At 40.3% G+C, this 14,092-nt stretch overlaps 1 protein-coding gene across 1 annotated transcript; it reads left to right on the top strand.

Moving 5' to 3' along the window:
* Positions 1-9,861: 9,861 nt before the first annotated feature.
* On the top strand, positions 9,862-10,287 carry LOC138874919 (uncharacterized). Its single transcript, XM_070153715.1, has one exon. It carries the CDS (start codon positions 9,862-9,864, stop codon positions 10,285-10,287), a length of 426 nt encoding a protein of 141 aa, XP_070009816.1.
* The last annotated feature ends 3,805 nt before the right edge of the window (positions 10,288-14,092 follow it).

Consider the following 14,092-nt stretch of genomic DNA (forward strand, 5'->3'; position numbering starts at 1 on the left):
CCAACCGCCGCCTATGAACTCTCAAACTCTCTCAAACACTCTTGAACCTTCCCTAACCCTAGCCCCCTCTCACCGTCTTCCACCTTAAACTCAGCGGAACCCATGGCTTCTCAGGCCATGGGAGTCTTAAACTCACCTCCCTTTGCTCTTGTACACTGGGTACTTGAAGATTCGGGGTCTGACCTGGAAGGTTCTCACCCAGATCTTTGCTGGCTCGAAGTTTCATGGCCATATCCGGCTTTGCTCCGGCATATCCTGGGCTTATGAGCATGTTTCTGACTTCTCCGACTCAGATCAGAGACCTTTTCAAAGCCTTTCTCATTCTAGGGTTCTTCTGAAACTCTAACCCTTCGAGGTTTTCTCCAATTTTTCTTAGATCTGTTATATATCTATGCTCTACTTGAGTTTTCAAACCATTTCCCAATTTCTTTTTTCACAAATTATTTTTTTAAGGTCTTTCTTTTCCGATCTAGGTTTTTCTAAAATGTTTAAGTGATTTCTGACTTTCCTTTTCCTTTACGTGTACTTGCTCCTACTGTGTTCTTGTATTCTTCCTTTTACCATGCTCTTGTATGACTATCTTACTGTGTTCTTCTACTGTATTTTCCTACTAAGTTCTTAAAGTACTTTGTTTGCCTTCTACTGAGCCCTATTTAAGTTCCTTTTAGAAAACTCCTTAAGCGTATTTCTTCTACTATTCCTACCAGTATTTCCATTATGTTCTGTGAATCTCTCTACTGTATTTTTCTACCGCATTCTTAAGTGTGCTTACTACTTTTCTTCTACTGAAATTTGTTTGAATTCTTCTAAAATAGCCTCTTAAGCATGTTTCCTCTGCTATTCTTATCAGTATTTTCCATTCTATCCTCTGAATCTTGCTACTGTTTGCATGTTACTTTGCTATCATGTTTTCTCATGAGTTCTGAAAAAAGCATGTTAGAAGCTTCAATTCTCTTCTGAAACCTCTACACATATCTTGACTTAACTTGCTTGCCCTCTCCATTATGTTTTCTCGTTTGTTCGAACTAGGGCTTTATTTCAAAGAACCCTTAGCTCTTTCAGACTGGTTTTAAACCTCTGAATGAGTTTGGATATCTTTGTTTTCATACAATGTTGAACCTTTACTTTCTACTGATTTTACAAAGGCATGACAAGTTTCTTTCATGTTTAACGTGTCTGTATGCTTTTATATGTGATGAATCTTTCTTCAAAAAGGTTTTAAAACTTATGATTGATTCAGAATTCCTTTTTAATAGGTCTAATTGATTGTTTGCTGATTTTCCTTAAGTTAAAATCTTTCCCATCTTTCTGACTTGGTTTATTCATACCAAATCTTGGACCTTGCGATTTACTGGCTGTTAACTGATTTTCTTTCCTGATTTGCACAAACTGTGTGCTGTCAAGACCTTGTCCTTAAATAGACCTTTATGTATTTACCCCTTTTATGCTGGTTTGAAAAAGTGTTTGATGAATCCATTTCCTTAATTAGTTTTGCCCGTTTGAAATCAAAATCCCTTAATTAGAGTGAAACCTTGTGTAATTTATTTTCAAACTATTTTCTTACCTATTTTTACTTGCTTTCTACACTATAAAAAGGCACGACCTCTTTTTCACAAGCACACACTCCTCAATTCAGAACACTACACTTCACAATTCACAACTCTTTTTGAACTCTTACTCACACTTATAGTATTCTGTCTTCCTGCACTTTGGCTCTTACAAGACTATTGCTTTCTCTGAAACTGGTATGTCCTACTTTAAGTTTTAGCACCACCCCAATGTGTTTACTTACAGTTTTATATCCATGGCTTCCTTACTGTTTATGTAGAGTTCAATATTTAACTTAATATGCCCATATTGTACTATTTGTTTCTACTGTGAATCTTTGTTCCCTATCCCATTACCCCTATGTATTTGTAAGTGGTGACTTAGGGCATGGCAACATGAGTTGTTGCCCATGACCTAAGTTCTGAATTAGTGAGATCCTAACCTCTAACAGGCTGGAGGGTGTGCCAGCATATCCCATTGCTGAGCATGCCCATCAGCCTGCTTTTCTTGTGTTCTTGCAAATTCCCTACTTCTTTATACCCCTATGTGCACTGATTTCAAGTTATTCCTCTCTTCCCTTTCCCCTTTCAGAATTTCACTCCTGCACCCGCACTCTTCTTACCTTCTGCCCCCCTCTTGTGATCCTTGCCTTGAGACCTTGAGTTCCCTCTGAACTTGGACACTTGAGGGCTGGTCTTTCCACACTGCACTATATCCTAATTTGGTTACACATTTGGGTGTGAGCACTTCCCGGAGTCCCTATGAGGCTCCTAGGGAACTCTGACACATCCAAATGAGAGAAAGGCTTTGGATATTTGATATTTGGAGTTGGTTCATTTCATATTTCAGACCTGGAGTCTGAATTAGGCTCCCCTTGGTTGTACTTTAATTTCTGATGTAATCTGCTTTTCTTATTCATTCTGGGTGTAATAATTTGTAATAACTTATGGGGTTTAGTGAAAAGGGGAGGGTAAATCATGCATGCAAAAGGGGTATATATCATGTTCATAGGTATTTATTATACTTCTACAATCATGTCCTGCTTTCAACTCTGCGTTTTCATATAGAAATCCTGTTTATAGGTTCTGCATTTTCATATATAAATCATGTTTATAAGTTCTGCATTTTCATATAGAAATCCTGTTTATAGGTTCTACATTTTCATTTATAAATCATGTTTACAGGTCCTGCATTTTTATATAGAACCATGTCTATAAATTTTTGCGTTTATGTATTATGTAGAAAATATGTCTATAGGTTCTCCATTTCATAATGCTGCATATCATATAGATGACTTGTCTATAGGACTTCTTGAATTCTGCATATGCATCTATCACTAGGCAAATGTGTTCATAGGTTTTAATAACAAACAACATTTTAGATACCATGCCTATAGAACTTCTGTATTTTTATTTCGACTATAAACGTTTTTTAAATCAATACTCTTAGAAAGCATGCCTATATGAGTAATCAACTGAATCTGAATCGTCTATCTTGCTTATAAGTCTAAAATAAACAGTAGTAACATTGCTTAATATTTGCAGAACTTATGTTCCTGCAATTAATAAGTCCTTTTCTTTAAAATCAGTATATTTCTGTTATGCATAGATATCATGCCTATAAGTTTCACCTAGGCAATATTTAGGGTAAAGGTTATAACTGCACTAGTCTTTAATAATTACAACCGGCAGACAGGCCTAATTCGGACTTCTTATCTGAAAATATGTGATAAATCAGCTGCTTTAACGCTTTTTAAGTTTAATTCAGACCATAACCAGAACATGCAAGACATGCTAAATAATCTGTCTTTAAGTTGAGGAGGCATGTTTGAGCCTTTAAATGTTATGTGTTTTCCCATATCTGCTCTATGTGTTTTGTTCGTCGCCCTAGATTTTGTCCTTTAAACCATAAAAGCCCAATCTCCCTTCCCTTTAGGACTAGTAGTCCCAAATGCCTCCGGTACTGATAGGATTAGGACAGGTAAGAGCATGCAATAGGTAACAAAACTATTCCGCATTTTAATACCTTAACGGGGTGGGAAAGGGTAGATATGGATATGATGACGGTGCGCTAATACCACGTGTAACCCCTCTTCTGAGGAGTGATTAGCGGGTATTGCATTGATGTGATCCATATTATTTATAAACCTAGGACTCCCTTCCCTTTACTTGTGTATTTTATTACTTTTCAGAATTTTCAAACTATTTCCTCAAGATTTCAGCTTTCTTTGTTTCTTCAAACTTTAATTTATTTGCAGCCATAATGTGACAATCCCTCATATTTGAAACCTTTATTTGCTTACTTGTAACTTGTACATAAAGTCACAATTGTAGCATGGCCGAGTACCACACTAGTGGATCCTGAGGGGTGCCTAACACCTTCCCCTCGAGATAATTTCTAGCCCTTACCCAATCTCTGGTTTTCTAGATCAATTCCTTCCTAGTGTCCTAATGCACTTTAATCATTAGGTGATGACTCTTCAATTCAAACCTAATTCCCAAAAAGGGAACGAGTTGTCCTCCCAAATGTCATAAAACCGATTTCGCAAGAAAAAGGGGGGGCGACAGCATGACGACTCTGATAGGGAAATACTTTTAGGCTTTTACCATTTCAAGCTATTTCTGTGACTTTACCTTTCTTCTGCGCTTTATTTTGTTTAATACCTTTAAGAATTTAATTCCCTCTTCTACTGCAAAAGCTAACTTGTCTCTTGTTTCTTTCCCTTGTTTCTTTCACTGATTTCCTTTACTGCACTCCTTTATTACTGTTTTAATTATTGCATAAGCATGCTTTCAACATCATATTCCACTCGTGCCAAACAAATACCATAGCAACGCTTATAATGAGTGGTTGCGCTCTTCCGATATTATCACCCTTTAAATTCGGCAAAGGCATATTTGCGGTAAAACCAGTCGATCAACGGTGTAGTCGACGGTTCTGTGCCTTTTCCTCTTGAGTTGTCCGCTCAAGGGTACCAGTCTAAAACCCCCATAGAAACCTTACTCTGTTTAATTGTGCATGCATCATGGTGAAACCTAGCCGAGTCAGTTACGTTGTCCACATAATGACTCTTTAAGATAGCCTTATCCAAAGTCCACTGGGTTTCCCAAAAACCCAAACGGATACTATCACGTTTTGTGCATTCATTTGGATAACTAAACACTTTTATTCCAATTATTGGTATTTAATAGTCGAGTCTGGTGGGGGTAAGGGCCTAACCCTTTTGTCTGGTAGAAAAAGGCACGAAGCCCCCAGATTCGGCATGGTCACAAACATCCACCCAAGGTTGCTAAGCTGGTGGGGGATCTTCATTCCAGTGATCAGACTCTTGTCCGGAAATACCTAGGAAATCTACCTTTCCTCCTAGAGGTCCAACCCAACAACAAAATCATAGAAGCTGCTACTCTGCTCTGGGATTGTGATAGATCTGTATTTTGCTTCGGAGAGATTGAGATGACATCCCTGCTAGAGGAAATAGGAGGAATGGCTAGTATACCATGGGAGACCCCGGGTATGTTAATGCCGGAAAATTACAAGGGTAGAGGTTTTCTCAAAATGATGGGCCTAAAGAAGAATCCAGACTTGACATGTTTGAAGGAGTCCTACATTCCCTTTGATTATTTGTACGAGAGATACGATCACAGCAAATCCTACCGTACTTATTCGGATGAGTTCGCCCTTACATCGTTGGGGTATATTCATCGAAGGGTCTTTGTCTTTATGTTCTGTTTCTTGGGGATGATAGTGTATGATAGTATTTCTAATGAAGAAAGTAAGGATCCACACCAGGCTAGACATGGTCACCAAAACTTTGATGGAAGGAATTGGGGGACAACCATTTAGCATAGTGCCCATGATCATCACAGAGATATACCAAGCCCTGAAAAGTGTCAACAAGGAGCCCCACACTTCGAGGGCTGCAGCTTGCTACTCCAACTCTGGCTCATGGAGCATCTCCAAAGGGGTGAAAATTGACAAGAGATTCAGCGTAGAGACTGGGACGATCATATAGCCTTACATCAACCAAGGCGAATGAACTACATGCCCAACATGTTTGCTCATCCAGAAGATGTCAAGGGATGGGTGGAGCTGTTTGAAAATCTGACTGAGGATCAAATACAATGGATGTTCGAGTGGTTCCCTACCGAAGAATTCATCGCCCGATCCAGCGACGCACCATTTTTATACTGATCGATTTGAGAGGAACCTACCCTTATGTCCCTCTCCGGGTTATGAGACAAGCTGGTAGGAAATAGGTTATACCAAGGGTCGATAAGATGAGTCACTTCCGGGCCGACTTCCAAGCTGATGACAGTCCTTATAAGTGCCAAGCTCAGTATATGTGGAATTGCAAGATCATCATGGGTAGAGATACTATCAAGCTAGACAGATACCATGCTGGCTGCACCCCATACTATTCAGTATGGCTGGAGGACAATTACAATTGTCTTGGCTAACCCGGGTTTGTTCGAGGTCATAGAATCATCGATGAAAGGGCTGAAGCCCAGGTCAAATACAACCAACTGCGAAAGAGGATTCGAGAATGTGAAAGCGAGCACCGTGAGATTCAAGAAGCCCACCAAAAACTGATTGAAGAGTGGAAAGACATGGTTGTTAGTGCCGACAAGCATTAGGATACCTAGAATGAGGTTTAGTGGAGCTGGAAAGGAAGTTTCTCAAGAGGATCGAGGACTGCCAGAATGCTAAAGGAAACGAGGGTGGACACCTGGCCAGAGCCTACCTGTTGTTGGGACTTTGCGAGCTGGTGAAGCTGTTCGATGGAGCCAAAGATGCCAAGTCTGGGGAAAGTCCTTCTGGGACCAAATAGATAGGAATTTACCTTTTCGTTTTATGAATGTAATAAGGCCAATGGCCATTAGTGACATTTTTATCTTCTGTTATTTAGTGTCGTTTTGGGATTCGTCTTATTTTTATCAATAAAATGAGGCATTTAGCATTATAAGTTCTCTAAATCAACTTGTCGCTAGGCCTACCTCGGGCACAATGAGGCTCTCAAATTAGGACGCGATTTACATTCTTGCAATACGTGTTTAAATATGGCAACGTTTCTTTTCATAATCCTCACTGACTTGTTGCCTTTTTGTTTTTATTGTTTTATTTATTCCCTTCCCCAAGGTTAGTTCGTGCACTCTGGCATCATCATCATATTCCACAAGATCCAAGGGCCCTCCACCCACTCCTTCTCCTAGCCCCGTCAGAAACAGGAACAAAGCATCATGCACTATCTTTCATTTTTACTAGTTGATTTTCCTTACGCATTTTTGAATTTTTCGCAATAAGACCTTCAATATTCAAAACAGTCATGGAATTTAGCAAAACATTTTCTCTATAAATCTTACTCTTATTATTTTCTCTCATTACTTTACTTATACAGCATTACCATTACCTATCTTGATGAACCAATGGCGGTGACATGCAACGAGACAACACAACAAACGGATACAGATTCAGAAGAAGATGACATACCGGAAGAGATTGTTAAAGAGGTTGAAATTTTTTAGAACAGACCTAAGTCAAATCTGGATGAGACCGAGATTGTTAACCTGGGAGATGCAGAGAACGTCAAAGAAATGAGAATCAGTGTCCACTTATCGCCATCAGAAAAGAAGGAATACACAGAATTTCTAAGGGAATATGAAAACATATTCGCTTGGTCATATGATGACATGACTGGTCTGAGTACAACTGTGGCTCACAAACTACCAACTGATCCGACATGTCCACCGGTAAAACAGAAGCTCAGAAAGTTCAAGCCTGACATGAGTTTGAAAATCAAGGAAGAAGTCACTAAGCAAGTCAAAGCTAAGGTTCTCAGGGTAGTAGAATATCCGACATGGTTAGCCAAAATCGTGCCAGTGCTGAAGAAGGACGGGAAGGTTAGAGTCTGTGTCGACTACAGGGATCTCAACCGGGCTAGTCCAAAAGACGAATTCCCCTTGCCAAACATACACATCCTGATTGACAATTGCGCCAAGCACGAGTTGCAGTCATTCGTGGATTGTTTTGCTGGGTCTCATCAGATTTAGATGGATGAAAAAGACATTGAGAAAATGGTTTTCATTACGCTGTGGGGAATGTACTGTTACAAGATGATGTCGTTCGGGTTAAAGAATGCCGGGGCCACCTACATGAGGGCTATGACTGCCATTTTCCATGATATGATACATAAAGAGATCGAAGTGTATGTAGATGATGTCATCATCAAATCCAAGAAAGACACTGATCATATGGAAAATTTGAGGAGGTTCTTCAATAGACTGAGAAGGTACAACTTGAAGCTGAATCCCGCGAAATGTGCATTTGGGGTTCCTGCCGGAAAATTACTTGGGTTCATTGTGAGTCGCCGAGGAATAAAACTGGATCCATTAAAGGTCAAAGCTATTCAAGAATTGCCACCGCCAAAGAACAAGAAAAAAGTAATTAGTTTCTTGGGGAGACTCAAATACATCAGTCGGTTCATAGCTCAATCTACTGTAAACTGTGAGCTAATCTTTAAGATGTTGAAGAAGGATTCCACTGCCAAATGGACTGATGACTGCCAGAGGACCTTCGACAGAATCAAGGAGTACCTGTCCACACCGCCAGTTTTGGTCCCGCCCGAGCCGGGCAGACCCCTATTACTCTACCTTGCAGTGCTAGATGGAGTGTTCGGTTGTGTTCTTAGGCAACATGATGAAACGAGAAGGAAGGAGTAGGCCATCTACTATCTTAGAAAGAAGTTCATCCCTTACGAGGCCCGGTATTCTCTGTTAGAATGCATCTATTGTGCTCTAACTTGGGTAGCTCAGAAGTTGAGGCACTATTTATGTGCCTATACCACGTATCTCATATCAAGGATGGATCCGTTGAAGTACATCTTTCAGAAGCCCATGCCCACTAGCAAGCTAGCCAAGTGGCAAATCCTGCTAAGTGAATTCGACATTGTCTACGTAACTTAAAAAGCAATCAAGGGACAGGCTTTGGTAGATCATCTTGCCGAGAATCACGTGGACGGAGAATACGAATCGTTAAAGACGTATTTTCCGGATGAAGAGATATCATTCATAGGAGAAGACATTGCAGAATCCTATGACGGTTGGAGAATGTTTTTCGATGGAGCAGCAAATTTCAAAGGAGTTGGCATAGGAGCAGTCCTAGTGTCAGAAACCGTTTAGCATTATCCGGTGTCTACCAAACTCAGATGGCCATCGACATGAACATTCAAGAGTTTCTAGCGATCGGGGATTCAGACTGGCTTGTACATCAGGTCCGAGAAGAATGGGCGACCAAGAACTCCAAGATACTCCCTTATCTGCATCATGTATAGGAGTTGAGAAAGAGGTTCACAAAGACAGCATTTCAGCATGTTCCTAGAGTCCAAAATGAGTTTGCTGATGCATGGACTACCCTATCATCCATGATACAACATCCAGATAAGAATTTCATTAACCCTATTCCAGTAAATATCTACGATCAGCCAGCTTACTGTGCTCACGTCGAAGACCTTGGTTTCATGATATCAAGGAATACTTGGAGAAACGAGAATACCCAGAGTTTGCAAACCCTATTCAAAAGTGTACACTTCGAAGATTATCCAACAATTTCTTCCACAACGGAGGAATCCTGTATAGGAGGACTCCAGATCTTGGATTACTAAGGTGTGCCGACGCTGAAATCCATGCTGGAACCTGCGGGCCACATATGAATGGCTTTGTTTTAGCCAAGAAAATACTCCGAGCTGGTTATTTTTGGATGACTATGGAAACGGACTACATCCAGTATGTCTGGAAGTGCCACCACTATCAGATACATACAAATATGATAAAGGTACCTCTAAATGAGCTTAATGCAACAAGCTCACCATGGCCGTTCGCCGCTTGGGGAGTAGATGTTATCGAACCAATCAAACCTGTCGCATCAAATGGGCACAGGTTCATCCTAGTGGCAATTGATTATTTCACCAAATGGGTTGAAGCAGCATTGTACAAGGCAGTGACTAAGAAAGTCGTAGCAGACTTCGTCCGCGACCGTATCGTTTGTCGGTTTGGAATTCCAGAATCAATCATTACTGATAATGGTTCCAATCTCAACAGTGACTTGGTGAAAGCCATGTGTGAAACCTTCAAGATCAAACACAAGAATTCTACAGCCTACAGACCTTAGGTGAACGGAGCCGTAGAGGTCGCCAATAAGAATATCAAGAAGATAATAAGGAAAATGATAGAGAAGCATAAGGAGTGGCACGAGAAGTTATCACTTGCTTTATTGGGGTATCGCACCACAGTCCGCACATCAACTGGGGCAACCCCCTATATGCTGGTTTACGGTACAGAGGTTGTTATTCCCACTAAGGTAGAAATTCTTTCCCTAATGATCATACAGGAGGCTGAACTCGACAATGCAGAATGGGTGAAAAGTCGTTACGAACAGCTAGCTCTTATAGACGGAAAGAGAATGAATGCAGTTTGCCACGGTCAACTTTATCAGAACAGAATGGCCAAAGCCTTCAACAAAAGAATCAAGCCAAGACAATTCGCACCAGGGAAGCTGGTGCTAAAGAAGATTTTCCCACATCAGGACGAGTCCAAAGGGAAGTTCTCTCCCAATTGGCAAGGTCTGTACATGGTCCACCGGGTTCTAACAAGAGGAGCCCTCATACTTGCAGAAATGGACGGAGAAGTTTGGCCGAAGCCGATCAATTCAGATGTACTGAAGCGATACTTTATGCTTCATTTATGATGTAATTTGAACTATGCCTCACCTGATTCCCGTTTAAGAGGGGATGCATAGGCAGCCCTATGGGTTCGGTCACAATTCAATAAAATTTTCATTTCCCCCTGCAATTGGAAACTGGGACCCTCAAAATTTTGAAGTGATTTCAGCCATTCGCCGCAAGTAGCCGTCAGAAGCAGCAGCCCAGTAAACTGGGGCAGAATTTTGAGGAGGACCCTTAAAATTCCGGAGCAAGAGAAGTTGCAATGTCTTGAACTACATCGCAGTCGTAAGTTCATCTGAGGAAAAACTATTCTCGATTATGTATTTATGTTATATTTTTACTAAATCATGCATGTCTGTTACCAAAGTTGCTTTGTTTGCCAACGCTACCCCAATGATACGCACAGTATCACCGGAACAGAGCCGAGCAGGTCAAGTAGAGCTAGTGGGAATACGAACTAACCTCCCTTTACAAAACTCACAATTTTCTTTGGATGCAGGCACTTGAGTTGCAAAATCATCAAATATACTATACACTCACAAGACTCACATTACTCGGAAATACTACTCTCAGAACCGTTGCACTTGCTCACAGCTACTATCTGCACGCAGTATCCCCAACAGACATAGTATCCCCAGCAGTCGCAATATCGCAATCCGCTATCAGCTAAGAAAATTATATTATTATTTTCCTTTTTACTTCCTGCATAAGGCTACCATTTTGCCTTCCAAGGTTAAGCTCTACCTCCATCTACATTCTCTGCATTGCATAAAGCTACCATTCTGCCTTCCGAGGTTAAGCTCTACCTCCATCTGCATTCCCTGCATTGCATAATGCTACCATTCTGCCTTACGAGGTTAAGTTCTACCTCTATCTGCATTCTCTACATTGCATAAGGCTACCATTTTGCCTTTTGAGGTTAAGCTCTACCTCCAACTGCATTCTCTGCATTGCATAAGGCTACCATTCTGCCTTCCGAGACTAAGCTCTGTCTCCATCTGCATTCTCTGCATTGTATAAGGCTACCATTCTACCTTCCGAGGTTAAGCTCTACCTCTATCTGCATTCTCTGCATCGCATAAGGCTACCATTCTGCCTTCCAAGACTAAGCTCTGTCTCTATCTGCATTTCCTGCATTGCATAAGGCTACCATTCTACCTTCCAAGGTTAAGCTTTACCTCCATCTCGCATGGCTAAAAGATCGCCACCTTCATTTACTCCTTGCATGGCTGAAAGATCGCCGCTTTCATTTACTTCTTGCATGGCTGAAAGATCGCCACCTTCATTTACTTCTTACATGGTTGAAAGATCGCCACCTTCATTTACTCCTTGCATGGCTAAAAGATCGCCGCCTTCATTTACTCCTTGCATGGCTGAAAGATCGCCGCCTTCATTTGCTTCTTGCATGGATGAAAGATCACTACCTTCATTTACTTCTTGCATGGCTGAAAGATCGCCACCTTCATTTACTTCTTGTATGGCTGATAGATCGCTACCTCATTTACATTTGCATGGCTGAAAGATCGCCACCCTACTGCATCTAATGGGCTGAAAGATCGCCAAATTATCCGAGGGCATCATCATTCAGAGGCACCATTTGCATAGCCCGAGAACACCATGCCATGGCCCGAGGATCCATTTTAATATTTTGCATATCATTATTCAAAGGCTTCATGGTTCGGAGGCATCATCCTCATAGCCCGAGAGCATCATTTCATGGCCCGCGAATCCTTTATTATACGCTTCATAGCCCAGGACATCATGGTCCAAGGACGTTATCCTAACTGTCTAAAGACAGGATTCATGGTCCAATGGGAACTTGCATCATGTTTAAATTTACGCACAATATACACTTGTATTGCTTATTTGAAGGTAAACTGGCGAGCAACGGCCGTCTCAACAGGAGCAACCCCGCTCCAGTTCCCACAGCTCTACTAGACTTTAACCATCCGTCCCAACCCGATCCGTTCTTGAAAATCTCCATCGGCATATTCCGCTGACGAATCCTGAACTACATATGGTCTGGTTCCTATAAGACCAGGGATATGTAGGCAGCTCAGGAACCAAAGCACGGTCAACCTCTTCAAACAATTTTGTTCGGTCAAATTGGCCATCACATCTTTACCCGACAACTCTTTCATCCTTTCCGGGTAAAAAGGGGCAGCAGTTGATACCCAATTTTTCCCTATGCATTTTATATATGCAAAATACTTTCAAAATAGTATATAAATGCATATATAAGTATGCCCAAGTGTTTTAGTATTTTTCCTAATTTTTAAAAGATTTTTTAAATTAGTTTATTGCCCATTTTAGCAGTACAAAAACTAATAATTATTCCCAAAATCATTATTTTGGTGAATAATTTATTTTATTCTCACATTTATACAAAAATATAGCTAAGATAAGTTTTTGCACATTTTGTAAAAATTTATTTAGCATTTTAAAACTAAATTGCATATAATTACAATTTTAGCCTACTTTAAGATTTAATTACGTTTATAATTACAAAAATTCATTCCAATATTTTTAATTTAATATTTATATATTATTAATTAATTTAGTACCTTTAATTTGTTTCAGAAACAATTTTACGTATTTTTATAAAATAAAAAGGGGAAAAGCGGCTATTTAAACACTAGCCCTATTTCATTTCAATTATAGCCCAAATCAACCCCCCAATTAACCCAATTTCAAATGCCCAATTAACCGGCCCAATTTCAATTTAACCCGCCCCTGACCGAACTAATTTAACCCGCCCGACCTTCCATTTTGATCCAGGCCGTTGATCAAAATGATCAACGACCACAATTTCCCCTTTCCTTTTTAATTCACAAATACCCCCCAACCCTACTTCATTTCTCACCAACCGCCGCCTCTGAACTCTCAGACTCTCTCAGAACACTCTTGAACCTTCCCTAACCCTATCCCCCTCTCACCGTTTTCCACCTTAAACTCAGCGGAACCCATGACTTCTCAGGCCATGAGAGTCTTAAACTCACCTCCCTTTGCTCTTGTACACTGCGTACTTGAAGATTCGGGGTCTGACCTTGAAGGTTCTCACCTAGATCTTTGCTGGCTAGAGGTTTCACGGCCATCTCCGGCTTTTCTCTGGCATATCCTGGTCTTATGAGCCTGTTTCTGACTTCTCCGACTCAGATCGAAGACCTTTTCAAAGCCTTTCTCATTCTAGGGTTCTTCTGAAACTCTAACCCTTCGAGGTTTTCTCTGATTTGTCTTAGATATGTTATATATCTATGTTGTACTTGAGTTTTCAAACCATTTCCCAATTTCTTCTTTCAAAAATTATTTTTTTAAGGTCTTTCTTTTCCGATCTAGGTTTTTCTAAAATGTTTAAGTGATTTTTGACTTTCCTTTTCCTTTACATGTACTTGCTCCTACTGTGTTCTTGTATTCTTCCTTTTACCATGCTCTTGTATGACTATCTTACCGTGTTCTTCTATATGTGCTTTTCTGCTATAATTTCTGATGTTTTTGTGTTCTTCTACTGTATTTTCCTACTAAGTTCTTAAAGTTCTTTGTTTGCCTTCTACTGAGCCCTATTTATGTTCCTGTTAGAAAACTCCTTAAGCGTATTTCTTCTACTATTCCTACCAGTATTTCCATTATGTTCTGTGAATCTCTCTACTGTATTTTTCTACCGCGTTCTTAAGTGTGCTTACTACTTTTCTTCTACTGAAATTTGTTTGAATTCTTTTAAAAGGGCCTCTTAAGCATGTTTCCTCTACTATTCTTATCAGTATTTTCCATTCTATCCTCTGAATCTTGCTACTGTTTGCATGTTACTTTGCTATCATGTTACTTTGCCTC

Source organism: Nicotiana sylvestris, chromosome 8 (assembly GCF_000393655.2).
Source record: "Nicotiana sylvestris chromosome 8, ASM39365v2, whole genome shotgun sequence".
Taxonomy (NCBI): domain Eukaryota; kingdom Viridiplantae; phylum Streptophyta; class Magnoliopsida; order Solanales; family Solanaceae; genus Nicotiana; species Nicotiana sylvestris.

Excerpts from the sequence above, each read along its gene's own strand:
- LOC138874919 (XM_070153715.1), top strand. The coding sequence starts at position 9,862 with ATGCTGGTTTACGGTACAGAGGTTGTTATTCCCACTAAGGTAGAAATT.